The sequence below is a fragment of the Athalia rosae genome, chromosome 1, assembly GCF_917208135.1.
Source record: "Athalia rosae chromosome 1, iyAthRosa1.1, whole genome shotgun sequence".
NCBI lineage: Eukaryota > Metazoa > Arthropoda > Insecta > Hymenoptera > Athaliidae > Athalia > Athalia rosae.
In genome coordinates this window covers 8,953,773-8,968,679 of record NC_064026.1, presented here as the reverse complement: position 1 = coordinate 8,968,679, position 14,907 = coordinate 8,953,773, and the positions used below count along the sequence as shown (strand labels likewise).

At 44.6% G+C, this 14,907-nt stretch overlaps 1 protein-coding gene and 1 long non-coding RNA gene across 2 annotated transcripts in view; one reads left to right on the top strand and one right to left on the bottom strand.

Annotated features, from left to right (window-relative positions):
* The first annotated feature begins 1,591 nt into the window (after nucleotides 1-1,591).
* Nucleotides 1,592-14,907, top strand: part of LOC105686046 — a 150,188-nt gene continuing 136,872 nt past the window's right edge. Inside the window, exon 1 of the mRNA XM_048652085.1 lies at nucleotides 1,592-1,630. Within this exon, the coding sequence (XP_048508042.1) occupies nucleotides 1,607-1,630 (24 nt within the window). The 5' untranslated portion in view covers nucleotides 1,592-1,606. The remainder of the gene's footprint in view (nucleotides 1,631-14,907) is intronic.
* Nucleotides 2,253-5,517, bottom strand: LOC125500233. The gene is made up of 5 exons (XR_007277475.1): nucleotides 4,045-5,517; nucleotides 3,546-3,727; nucleotides 3,235-3,342; nucleotides 2,642-2,874; nucleotides 2,253-2,491 (listed from the first exon to the last, which is right to left on the bottom strand). It is a non-coding gene; the product is annotated as an uncharacterized LOC125500233 (long non-coding RNA).

Sequence of the window (14,907 nt, the reverse complement as noted above, 5' to 3'; positions counted from 1 at the left end):
GGAACTTATCAATTTTTTGATTCCCCTCGGATGTGCCGAAACACTATATATGGGAAACGACTTGTAAAATAAAGGCGCGGTGGACCCCTACCTATAATAGTTCCAAAAAAGGTGCTCTAATATTAGCTTTCGCTGTCGCTAGAATTGGATATCGAGTTGCATCGTTACAGAAAATAACAAAAATCCTTCGTTCGAACGGTCGTGTGCTCTTCTGTTCTCGAATAAGTTACACACACCAAGATCAAGATGAGGAACAAAGTCTGGAATTTACGATGATTTTTCGAACCGGTCTTAAAAGTAACAGCTAGTCACGGTGAAATCAGCGGCGCGCGTATCGATCATGTAGGTAATTCCTATCCTTTGACCTCCCAATTTCGGACCTTGATGACCTAATTTTATGATCCTGTTTCTGCTTTCATTTGATTAAATACCAGCCGATTTCATCTTTCGCACGATTGGCAGCTTATACGATCGATTCATCGCGTTCACGGGCACAGCGTATAATTGCTATTGTCAGTTTCTCGGACCGCGTGCGAATTATAACCGCAACAATATATATAACACGATCCTCGCGATTGATCATTTTTATAACCAGCCAGCTACAATCTCCCGTTGTTCCCAAACTTCTTTGGCAAGTGTCAGATAACCGGTATAACTCATACGTATCTTATTTCCATCTAATATCGTAAATCAAAAATCGAAATTTTCGTTCGAAAATCTCCAACTAATGCGAACTCGATGATAATGGGGTATGAAATTTTTCTCCATGCCCAGTGCACGGTGTTTGTCTGATAAGTCAGAGCATGCGCCAATCCTGAGTTCGAAGTCGATATGCCATTGAAGGTAGGGGAGGAAAGCAGGCGGCGCCGTACCTCCGCGCGAAGGTGCACCGGAGCACGCTATGCGACGCCCAACGACGCCTGGCTAGTGTCATGCCGATCGTGACCACGTGCGCGCCTTACACGCGATTTACGGATTCACGCGCCGTGACATCGCTCCATGAAACGGGCGATTTTCGTGCCGCATTTCGTTTTCATAGATCGTACGAATTCGCGAACGATGTGTATCGATATTGAATAAAGTAACATGTTTTAAAATACTCGATGCTTCAAGTGTAGATGTGATTGTGATCCAAGTTTTCATAGTTTTCATAGTTTTCCTCACCTACTATTTTCAGATTACTCATAGTTTCGGGAAAATTCTCATGATAATCGTGTCGGGTTATAGTTTGTTCGGCGATTATGCCTTGTTTGTAGATTTAAGAGTGCTGCGGTGATTCGTTTGTGTATTTTTATATCAAGCTTTCGTTTACTACCGAAAATAAAGTTTCGTAATGCCGGTATCGGATGTATGCGGTGAATCAGCTGGTATCAAGCCATACGTGATTGTTAGATGATTTTTATTATCTGCGGATCGAAATATAGCACACATCGCACTCTTCGGGTGATTCTGTTGAATCAACAATCTTTTTCTGTTACATCCGAGCTGGAAAAAAAACTGTTAAGAGCGAACAGCAAAAGCGAGGCGATGACTCAAAAACCGGAATGAGAAGAGGGATCTTGCAATTTCACTTTTCAAATATGTGTGTAAACGAAATACCACATGAATGAAGCTCTACTCCTTGCCGAAGGTAATTCATTCCACTTCAAATCTGCGATTACATCGCTATAACCATTTTTTGCCCCATTATATGTCCCAATCAGATGAAACACAAATGTATAGAACAAAATTTGCGTGCTGTGAGAATAAAAAAGAAAAAAAAGTCGTATCCCAAAGTCATTTATAATTCGTTAAAGTTAACACTGTTCTCTTTTAGTGGTGTACTTTTCTGACCTGAGAAAATGATTCGGTTTCGAAAAACCGTATAAGATCAAACGGAGTGATTTTCGTGTGAAAAACTGAAATAGAGTAGAGTAGATAAGTATCGGCTGTGAGTTCAGAGGGATCGGATTTCTTTGAACGACTCGAAAGATCGTTTAATGTTATTATCTATGAGCGGTATATACCTACCTGTTAGCAGATCGTGAGTTGGATCTGCTTAAAAGGAAGTAGAGTCTGCGATCGGAGTCGGTCAGGGGCAGCTGGTTGCGTCGACTGCGGTGTACACTCGATTTACCAGAGTCGCTAGACTAGATGTGCACGTATATTAAATTAATGCAAGAACCCTGTTCGTGCGATGAAATTGCTAATCTCTGATGCATTTCGAATTATCCTCGCGCGCGTTTCTTTGCACGGCGAAACATAACCGCGTCTATGTCATTTCGTATAATACGCGAGTCGTTTGAACGGATCGAGCTCTGCGCATCGTTGTTCCTCAATTATTCTCATTAGCGTTCTAGAAATTATGACGCGGTTGTACTTACCGTCTGCATCGCAGAGAATTTCGAAAAACGTCGTGAGCAGTCGTGGGCGTAAGGTATAGCTCCTTGATGTAACAAGGTCAACGCTAATGAACCGTTGACTTGGATTTCGCATGCTGCTGACTTATATCCTGTACGATCATCGAATTTGAAAATGCAGAATGGCAACGTACACTTAGCGTATATGATCTTGGGATGAGCCGTTGAATGATCGTATTGTACTTGGGCCGCAGCAACGAAAATTACTTGAAACCATTTTCAAAAACTTATCTATTACTCACAGCGTGTAAAAATTCTGGTTACTTCCGTCCGTATAGACTTCGCTGATACGTGCACACGTAAACCGCTCGTTTATTCTCATTCAAGGCCTGACTTCCTTGGCATTTCATCCTATGCTCGTTCTTTCCTGCGGGTGTAATTCGTGACTTGGGTTCAAATCTCATTTCAATCTTCCTTTATTCCCGTAAACTCCAAGCATATCGGTAATCAGCGTTCTCCCCCTGTACGTACGTACCTGTATACGTGTATAACATGAGACGAGAAATCAAATTCAGATTTATTGGATTGCTCGGTGGAATTCGAGAGCCTTGAAGAATTTTCAGTGGAGATCGAATCGAGCAATATGTTATCGGCTTAGGTATAATAATAATATAAAGAAATTGACTGGACAAATTATACCCATTGCTATAAATGGAATTATTGTGCCGAATAGGAAATGAGGAACCGATTTTAATCGGTCATTGAACGTTCCAAACGCTGTTGCAGCTGGTACGTTCGGTTGTGTACAGCGAAAGATAGATAAGACTACCGGGTTTAGGTTAAAAGATTATCCGGTTAAATTGCTCGAACGGATTTACATACGAAACTAACACACCTGCTCGACGTCACGACTACCGGGTGATAACAGAACACTGCCGAGCCTCATAGAAATTTCTGCCCGCGGAGATGAGATCCGCAATACACGCGATGTCCCCTTGATTTCCTACGTCGAGAAAGATGCGAATATATGGACAGTGGACACGTATATATAATCCACGAACGATAAAAATTCTTAATGGATCTTCGATCGGTTTTCCAATCGATTACTCTAATGGCGATTGACCGAAACGAGTGGCGTTCATTCGTTCGAACGTGAACGTAAGTTGGATTAGAATGCGCGAGTAAATTCGAATGATTCGTATTCACCTGAACGGCCGGTGTATTACCGCGTGGCCCTGAGCGACGTTGAGATCTATGACCGCATAAATTCGTCGGTAGTTTGGTTTGTCCGTGTCCTCGAGGCTTAATACGACTTGGAGTTCGCTCGCCCATGCTGCACGTGGACCGCGAGGTCGTCGTTACAGGTTGACAACTCCCTTGCCGCGTTTCTGTAATTGGAAAATTTACCAGTAAATTGCATCGACGTAACGATGGTTACACGCTCACTTCGTACGGATGTGTGTGTGCTCTCCTATTTGCTCGACAAATTTTCATGGATTGGTCGGTTGTAGTAAATCGGATGACTCGTGTTACAGACTAATTATAGAAAGTTATCGATTAGGCGGACGAATTAATTACACACTACGATTGTATTATGGTTACAGGTACCTAGTACCTAGTACCTGTCTCGAGGGGGTCTAATTATCATGAATTATTACATACTTATTAGAGGTACAGGTAGGTATTATAAATGATTTTGAAATACCTGGAAACTGATCTCCATAACGAACAGACGATTAACAAATATGGTTTCATGGTATCGATTGTTCTCGCAACAGCTATTGTTCATATAGTTGGATATCTTCGTGCTTGCGGTCTGCTACAGCGGCCCTGTGAGCTGATAGTTACAAAACGGGTTACATACCCTACGCACGATTTAAATTCATCTTTCGTAAGCGTATGTATATTTATCGTTAGTAATTAAACACTATGTATAGGCGCCAGGTAGGACATCTGCCCATACTTTCTCAATGGACGACTCTATTTGTAACTCATGTCGCGATTCAAATTACTTCCAAGAATTTCATCAGATTATAGCAATACACGCGTGCTGCTCTTCGTTTGCATCCTTTTTTGGCTTCATTGATTGTCAGTCATATTACAATTTCTCTTTCTCATGTTTTGAGGAATTTTTCGCATCTGCGAACTACAGATTTGAGATGTCTCAGTTGACTTGAATCGTTGCCGAAATTGAAGCTTGATTCACCGTTCGATCGGACGATCCATTTTGGATCATCAAATTCCGATCATTCGTTCTCGAGATACGGCGGGAAACGTGATGGCGGGTTACGTAGCCCGAGGTTTCATATTTTAGCGGGCTGGACTCGAGCGCTCTCTATCTCGTTCGTCTTTCTACCGCTTTGCGGCGTATTGCCTCACGTCTTGCGCTCCCACCACGCTGAGCTCTCTCGCACCAAAATCCACATGTAAAAATCATTGGGCAAATGCAGTCCGCGCGGAGTTCGGTGCCAAGCTCCGGCTCACCCAATCAAAAAGAAGTTCGCATTAGCCAATGGGACTTCCGATTTTTACACGTGCTTTGGGCATCTTGACCTACGGCACGTGCCAGAATTTAAACATAATTTATGGCTTTTTAATAGGTGATGAGGTGTGAAATCACAGTCCTTGTTTATTTACTTGCTCCTATTGTTAGCAGGTGTCGGACGAGCTGTCATCACCTGATAAAAATCTTGTTCACACCTCATAAATCACCCCTTTGATCCACCTGAACGGCGGCATCCCTTTGCGGTAGTTCTGCGAATTCTATGTAACCGATTAAGGAAGTAAATATATAAGAGTTCAGGAGTTAAATAAGTCGGAGTATACTCGGGAAAATCAATTCTGTACCGCTTTGGCATACTAAAGCCCAGGCCTGTAGTTCAGAATCGGAGGCACCAAGTGTACACAATAAAAAAAATTCGAAATTTTTTTTTTTTTCGTACATTGTGCTATTGTATATTATGGGAGGGGGTGACAGACATAACTCGTTGATTCTCGAGCTCACAATAATTAACAAAACTCATTTGTTCCATCTAAAATTAACAATATTTAAATCATATCTTTGCATTAATACGGTCAGGTTATCGTCAATTTTCGTTTTTCAGAACGAAATAAATTGAGATATACCGGTTAGTTCTAATATCAGCACAATTTAGTCGACTGATTCGTGATTCTACGATCGAACTACCTGAGACTAGCTTGTGAACCCCTGCAGCCAAAAAAAAAGGTTTCGAAACCCCACGAATCGTTAGGATAATTCCTCTTGTCTGAAGTTAAATAGTCATAAGTTTGGCCATGGGTGACTGAGATCAATTCTTCGGTGAGCATCTCGTATGTTGCTCAAAAGAAAGTTGCCTTAGAGTATCATTTTATTTCGTTCTTTTTTGTTGGTTTAACGTTCGTTAGAATTGCGTTGCTTACACCGAGGATATCGTAGGATAAAGTTGCGCGTTGTAGCTTGAATTTCTAGGGCGTTGACTGACTCTTCAGTTGTTTTATCTCCTAGGCTTCGCAGCGCGTCGAAGGCGGAAATGCATGTTTCCAGCAGCCATACAACTCAACAGCAGAGACGCAGCAATAATTCTTTACAGATTATCAGTGATACTATATGAAAATAACGTACAATAATTCGATCCCACCGCAAATCCGAACTCGACTGATTGCCTGAAATATAGAACAGAAAAAACAAAAACAAAAAGAAATTTTCATGTTCCACCGAGTGAGTCAGCTGTTTTACACGACGTGTCGAAAATGTACATTACATATTCGTCATGAGAGACCAAAAAAATGCTTCAGACAAAAATTGTTCGTACAGTAACGCGCATCTTTCACCGCTCGGTGATATCGATCGCCGTCGAAAAGCTTCTCGATGATCGCCTCGCTCCGAGATGAAAAGTAGATTATTGGATCAATACATGGCACATTGTGAAAATTTATGGACCGTCACCACGCAGCTAAACCATATCTCGATCTTGATTATTGTCATTATCATTTTATGGCGAGGTACGTATACACGACGGAAGTAGGCTTGCTCGATAAGTTTGACGAATAAATACGATGCGGGGTGTATACGTACGCAATCTGAAATGAAACTGGTTTATATCATGCGTTGGTCGATGCCGATCCCTGGCCTACCCGTGTGCAGGAACTTATTTCACGTATTAATACGTATACCACACTTCGTTCAACTGGTTTCCGATCATTTTGTATAATTATCACCTTCGAAATGGAATTCCACTCTCAACGTGCGCCAGGGTTAGAGATATACATGCCTCGATATTACAATAATTGAACTCCTCGATCATTCGGTATAATCACTCTATCTATTACCCTTTGCAGTCTCAATCTACTCAACTGGAATTTCGATACAGCCAAGGAAGAAAGATGGTTATAGATTCTGCAACGAGGTGATCGAGTGCCCGTTAAGCGATCGTTTTTCCAACAAAAGAAAAAAGAAAAAGAATGAAAAGAAAGAAAAAGGTTCCGAACGACCAAGCGGCGAAACAAGTACATTGTACGTTGCACGAGTACCTTACCCGTTTATACCTCTACCTAGGAATCTAGGGGAACTTGGGCGGTTATCGGCTCCTTATCGCATACTCGTGTAGCTACATGGATGCGTTTAACGTTCGTTGCCCGAGTGATGGTCCAGAGATAACGACGCGCATTAGCATGAGTTATGGTACTCGGACGAGGAACTGCGTCGCTCGTGTTTACGTCTTAGCGGTTCCTTCGTGGCTCTCGTTTATATATGTATAACGTCCTACACAACTATCAACGGACACGCGGAGATACAGAGGAACTAAGGAACGAATGTCGGATAGCTGAAAGAGAGCCGGGATTCGCTCGGATATGCTCGCGTAAATGTACCACTTTCGCCTCCCTTATAAGGCTAAACCTCCGGCAGCACGAATGTAACCACCATAGGTGGGTACTTTTACCTAGTAGCCATCACGCGACCGATCACTGCAGAGGTTAATCGTTAAACGGTAGGAAATGCCGGTTCGCTGCAGATGAGATTGTTTCGTCTTATTAGAAACTCTCCCAGAGTATTAAACCCTTAAAAGTGAGGTGAACTTTATTTTTAGGACGTTAATCGAATTTAAAATCATTCGATACGCCGATGCGAAAGCTTCGGGTCATTGACTCCGACGTTTTAAAACGATGAATTTTCGTTGGGGCTGCAAAAGTAGATCCCGGATTACTATAGTTTGGTTTCGGAGTAGGATTAAGTAAAGGGTGAACGGCTAATCTCGTTACTTGGGAAATCCTGAATATATTAAGGCGTGAATAAGTGAGCGGAATTACTTCGACGCTCGTTAACTACACGGAATGAGGAAGAAAAAAAAAAAAAAATCAAAAAAATATGCTCTCACGTTTGAGAGGGGCTTACGGTTAGAGACCCTGAAAAGGTATCACTCGTTAGAATTCATATGTATAACCGTGTCACTGCAGTCGAAGGGTTAAACGGTGCGAGTGACCTTGCTGATAGTTGGAAAGTATATAAACGGGCGGCGGATGATGTTTTTTTTTTCTTTTTCAGTTCGGTAAAATCACTTCTTCGTTCGAACATTTTACTCGACTTGCGACTACAACTGCAACATAACACAACTATTATTTCAGTTTCTCCACTGCGTCGTATAACATACGCGAAAGCTTTGTTACGGTAGGCAGGTATATATATATATATACAAATACCTACATGGAACTGCATTTGCACAATTGCAAATAATGTCCTATCTCTAAAGTGATAGGAAATGTTAATCGTATAAAGAGCTGCTGCAGCACGGGTGACGTTTCTGAAATCTCATTCCGATATCCAGAGGTTTCACCACGTGCGATTTTCTTTCGCATTTTATATTTTTCCATTATTCCTAATTTGACGTATTCGCACTGCTGTTAATACACGCGTACCTCCGTTTTTTTCCGTACAAAAATGCACGCGGCCTACACGCGCCTTCCGCGCGTTCTTTCGCTTCTATTATCATTTTTCTCGTTCTTCTTTTCTGTGCGACTACATTATACATCGGCTGACACGTGTATTCCGCTCGACGGGAGGCTTTGTGCGGAGGTGGAAGAGAGACACGCGTGACTCGCCGGTTTCTTAACGGCGGTGCGGTGCATTGAAATCGAAACTCGGCCAGGCTCTTCTACAGTCGATCTTCACCGTTGCAGCCGTAGGTGGGGCAGCAGCATCGGCAAGAGCGGCGAGGGAGCCGAGCTCTTAACGTGACATCGGAATTAATTAGTGTCGCCGGAAGTAGAAGTGCTGCACGACGACAAAATGCGGTTAGAAATCTTCCTCTGGTAGTCCCTAGGTATACGCGAGATGTATAGGTGGAGGTGGAATAGATCTATACGGTGCATCCCGGCGACCAGCAGAAGCCGATCTCGGCTTTCCAATATCCCACGATGACGACGCTTCGGATAGAGACGCGCGCGCGCGCTGTACAAAAGGCGTTGGCGTCGTCCGTTCGCTAAACTCTCGTCACTCTTACATGACTTGGTGATTTTTAATCGCGGTTCGTCGGCGGCAATTTACTCACCTCCTTCCCCGCATCTCGTCTCTGCATACTGATGAATCTTAGCGATCATTTGTCGGGAATCCGGACTCCGCTGCAATAGCATCGATTCCTTCCGGTTCATCTGTACGGCGTTTATCCCTCTCACGGTGACAAATTTTGTTTTCTCTAAACGACTTTGTTTCCCGCATCGAATCGCTCTCGGACCGCATCGCGTTTACCGGCGGATAGACCCGGAGGAACAGTTATAGGTGAAGAAAACTGCGTGCACGTGAGTGCGATATCGCGTGGTTATAAACAACTGCAGCGCCGTTCGATCTTCTGGCTCGATATTAACTAGGAAACTGATCCCGTATCTTTGCTTGTTTACGCCATTTGACGCGGTTAAAGTGTCCGCATCTAAGTATAGTAACCGAAGAAACGATCGAGTTTGTTGTTATCGAATGACTCGTTGAATCCGATCATTCCCAAAAAAAAAAAATAAAAAATCAGCCGTTAAATTATACGCATTGCCTAATGTGATATTATCGAAAATTACCAAGCCTCGACAGATCCGTTAGAATGTCCAACTGTTGAACCGTATGTACGCGTAATATATTCACGTTAATAGATGTGCGCATACGTACGTACGTATGTGCATACATTATAACTACGTGTATGTATGCATCTGTGCATGCCCGTTCTCACGCAACGTCGGATCGCTCGAAGGAATACGTTCGTTGATTTGAGCTCGACTGTATTGCTTCCAATGTCCCATGTGGCGATAAAACGTGTGCAGACTCCACGCTAGTTCGAGAGTTTTCCTTTTTTTTTTTTGCTTGCTTTCTCACATCGCTCCGCAGTCGATGAGACGAAAGATTTTTTTTTCGTATGCTACAAAATGTGAACCGCTTCCCAGATCGAGGGTTTCGCACGTTTCTTATTTATCTGTAGGAAGTCGTCGACTGTCATTTCGGTGTAACGTTCGTTCGATGGAACGCTCGAGATTTTGAGTCGTGGCTCGACGTGAGATGACCGTGCCGACTGTGAGCGATGAAAAAATACAGTCGACGGCGAGGTATGCATGCCGTTGGTATACTTGACCTCAACGTCCACCGACTACGTCGTCAGTCTTTAGGTATGCAAGTAAGCTGGTTACATTCTACCTTCGTGATTACTACCTTAACCGTAGATTTCTTAGCGGAGTGGCTCCGGTTCGTCTGTCCAATTAGCTGCGGAGATCGCGGAGCGCGGGCCAAGTTTCACTTGAGATTGCAAAAAATTATTCAAAATATTAATAGACTTCTCCGTCGGAGTCGGAGAAACGACTCGGAAACATTGCGAAATAATATTAGCGGAGTGCAATAACATCTTCAAGTGTGTCGATCTTATCTGACAATGAGTTAGTTATACTTGATTCGAATGCAGTTCTTCGACTACGTCCACGTACGTACCTACTGTGCAGTATCTCGTCGGTATTACAATTAATAGTAGATGAAACGAGATGAAATAAAGTGAGACGACGTTGCGACTTATCGTAATATCGTTTTACGGAAAGCTGTTGTCACGAGAGGCTAGGCGGGTAGACCTATGAACATATCGCACGAGCAACGGACGATTCTTACCCGGTGTTACGGGCTTCCTAGAAATTCAAGTAGACCGATTACTATCCTTGGTATCACTCGGTCAGCCGATCCTGCGGTCGATCTACGTTAATAAAAATCTCGATTTACCCCGCAGCGTTTTGACGTAATCGCACCAACTGTATCTTCTCTCGAATCGTAACGGATTGAATCACAGCAATTATACACGCGGCTAGATACGATCGACGTCAGTTCGATCGACGGTCGTCCGCCTGCATTCTAGTTTTCGCCTCGCAAAGTTCGATATACGTATAGGTGTGATATTGAAAAACTGCTGCGGTGTCGGAACGACGTTGTTGAAAAAAGTAAAAAAATATGATAATTCTGAAATGCGGCGGAAACGCCGAGAGCCCGCGCGACTTTTTTTATATCTCATTATTTATAAATGACAGGAACAGAGACGACTTCCTGGTTTCAGTTAGTATAAGTACTCACGGCGTTAAACTCGGCGCCTCCTTACGGTACGTTGAAACTCGCAAACGTCTGGGTGTTGTACACGTTGCACGTGGGTATACGTATTATTGTATAGGTAGGTACCGCAGAACTTGCAAGCGCCGCGAATAGTTCAGTTGCGAGCGAAGAAGCGCGCGCGAAGATTTGATTGGTATGCAAACGGCATCATAATTCACTGTGTCCAGGAGCGATGCGAAGAAGATGATCCCGTAGCATCTGCGTAGCAGTTCGCGGATCTACCGGCTGGGTGGGTCTGCCACCTTATAGGTACGGTTTCCATAACGTTTTGCTTATATAACGGATGTCTCCCGTAACATACGGTTAATAGACAAGGGCCGTTTTGATTTAAGGTCACTATGGTATAACTTCAGGCAATTTTATTGCCGACACCGTTAAAGCTTTATGGGATACCGTATACTGTACGACGTGTGCTTCGTTCGGATCGTTCTACGTACAATGCATCGCACATTCGATGCAACGCTCGCACCGCGAACTCGAGGATAATTCATGAACATTTTTTTCCTTAGCCGCGTTCATTACGTCGCCGGTTGCCGGATACCGTCGACCGCAACATATTCTCCGTCCCGTTGTGACCCTATATTATCGGTTCGTCGTACCCCCCTCGAGCGATCGTATCGCTTGTAAATATGTCGAGGAGGAGTTCGGTTTTTCCTCACTCCGTAACGATCCCCCTGAACCTATCCGGATGTGTCAAAATTGGAAAATACTGCCGGACGAAGAGTTTCTTCAAAACTAAAAGTAGGGGCAAAGGTAAAGGTTGAGACGGCCACGTCGTGGAAGACGGGTGTCTACCGGTGTACTCGATGTGGTGATAAAACAACGATCCTATTGCGATCGTTTGGCCGCGGCCCAGGGTGACGGTGGGGGATCGAGACTCGTGGAAGATAGGTCAGCTTCCCACGCGGTACACCTTCACCCGGCTCACGTACATACACCTGAATACCTATACGTTTCCGTATGCATATAAGCTCCGTGTACGTATATAACGTATACATATACACGTTCTCGTGCAACCACCTCCCGCACTGCTCGTCGGTTTTTCATTCGCTGAAAGAGTTTCGCTGCAACGAAATCGCGGAGGTGCGCGGTATGGGTGCTTTTCACGAGCTGTACGAGTTCAGCCCTAGCGCAATACCCGTACGGCTCTTACGGTCCGAGGAGGTCCCGTCGTACGGTTCTGCGATCATGACAAGATCGTCGTAAAGAACAAATTATTGTGCCGGAGTCATAGACATCCGCGCTGTCGTTGTTGCGTCACGATCCGGTATATTCCGAGATTATGGGGTTCCGGAACGTCTCGAACAACCTCTACAGTCCTGACCCAGTCCCGCGGGGAGGTCGAAGGCCTTACGTGCGGATCGCGGCACTGCAGCATTCGCCCAGATGGACTCGGTGGTTATTTCGTATGCACACGGTACCTATATCCACGAGAATCGGAAATGTATCTCATCCGTTGAACTTGATCCTCTCGGGTACGGGGTGCCATTATCCTTCGCGGAATGGAACATCCTTTACGCCGTTAGATTTCTGGTCAAACGTGCCAGAGTTCGAACCTCTGGAGTTTGTTGCGCCGTAGGGGGGTTTTCAACCGCTTTTGCGAAAAATGACAATATCCGGAAATCTTGGCAACTCCATCGGCTATTGTCGGGCGGGTCTAAACCCATATCAATCGAAGTTATAATCGCGTCAGACTCCGAAGACTCGCGTGTCGTCCGATTTCAAGTGAACCGTGGAAAGGCGGAGCTTATAGCTCTGTCGCTGTTTCTCGCTTCAGGTGGGTAACGTCGCCTCTCGCTTGGGCAAGGTAATTCACTATCGCGCATCGGATGCAAGCGTTGGGAATAAATTCGCGCGAATAATCGAGAATGGAAATCGAGCTAAACCTCCTCCCGCTTCGTATCCATAAAGTTGGCTTGTAGATCATTCACTGGCATTTATATTCATAGCTATAGGTGAAATAATATATGTACTCTGACCGCCCACGCGCTCATATAATACAAACTTGACAACTTTATGACCCTCGCTTTGACAACAATTTCGCTACATCTATTCATCTCGTATTATCCAGCGCTGCTGACCGTTCGGTCTTCTTGCGAAAAATTGGTCATCACTCCGGACTCGGAATAGAGGAGTTGTGTCGCGGTGTACGTCCCGGTCATAAAATCACGTTGGATTGTATCGGAATTTGCAGTTGCCGCTGCCAGCGGTGTCAGGGGTGAACCATGGGACGCTTAAGGACGCGGAGGGCAAGAGGGTATCCCGGGAATGTGCAGGCTCGCCTGAGAGGAAATGAAAGAATCTGGACCATTCGGTAGAATAACGAGTCTTTGTTTTCGGTATGGCGAAGTCGCGACCCGCGATGGTGAGAAATTCGCCCTGCAATTCGGTTCTTTTCACCGAACACCAAAAGTGGATCGTCGGACGGGATCCGCCTTGTCATTACATCCGTGCGGTTAGTTTCCCTTTGGAGAAAAAAAAAGCTGCGCTCACTTTTAGCGAAATTGACGACCGGGTGGACGGGCGATGAAAAATAAAAAAAAGGTACCGCATTACGGTATGTGATACCTGTTATCCTTGTGGATGGTAAGAAAAAAAAAGAAAAACGACCGAAACAAATAACCGAATGAAGGGAACCAACGGATGAACTTCTTCGCGGGTTGTACGCGTTGCGTTAACCGGCCGGATAATTCGTTAAATTTCGTCCGACTGGATCTCACCGTTCGATGCGACCACGATACGGTTGTCCAGGAGTTCGAATACAGCGGAAATAGGACGTGAGACGGTGGACTTGGCCGGGCTATATTACTTGTCATTTAGATAACGGTGTCCTCCGACTGTACGGCTGTCGATTGTTTGACCTGCGAGTAAAAAGTAAACTTGCTGACAGCGGATGACTATTACGCCTCCGTTGCAAAAGAAGATTCTGCGTTCCCATCTGTCGTTAAATCGTCACGTACCCATTATAAGTGCGGGTAAATAGCTTGGCGATACGGAAAAAAGAAGAATTCGACAATGTTCACCGTCTCTCGCGTTTCAGAGGAATACGACCCTCGCGGCGTACGGGTTCATGCGGAACATACGAGTATAAAGCAGAGTCGCGATGTTTGAAGTTTTTTTTCTTTGTCGACTAAAACAGACGCTTCAGGTCTGATATTCAAATCTTACGAAGGGTTGAAAGGATTTTTGTTCTCCTTGAAATAAAATGAAATTCGTAACGTTGATAGGATATGGTGTGCGAGACCAAAATAAGGGCATGCGGCGGTTCACTTTGGACGCGCACTCGTTCAGGTAAATTAAATTATGGGAATTCGGCGCCCCGACGCTTGACCGCACTTGTCACATGTCTACCGTATGTGTCCATTATCCAGTCTCCTATTTTAGAGGGGAAAAAACGTTTCGCCGCACGTGGCGACGATCCCTAAATTCTCTAGTCATACGTCGGGCAAATGAACTATACGCGGTACCACCACCATTCATCTCTCGACGGCGAGGAGACACACGAGACAAGAATATATATATCCGCGCGCTTCTATTCAGCTATTAGTTTGCCGCATCGGCGTGGCACTCCCTTCGGATAAAATACACCGGCGGGCTCTCCTTCGAGCTTAGAGAGCTCTCTCAATGCGGCTAATTTAACGTTAAAAGACCGAGGTGTTCCACTTCTCCACTCGTATTTATTCCGCACAGGCTTTATACGGGGTGCTTCCTCAAGCTTTGATCGAGGCGGACTCGCTCGACGCACGAACTTCGCCGACAATATCAATGGGAAAATAGCGGACAGATGAAGCTTTTACTCCCTCAATGGTGTAAGGGAGTTTCGTTGATGAGAAAACTTCGGCAAAATGGTCGATAAAATTTGTGCCTTGAATTTTGTGAAAACGTTTCGGAAATGATCGGGTCGTCTTTTTCACACGGTTCGCCCTGTACCCAGGAAGTAAAAGGAGTATCGTG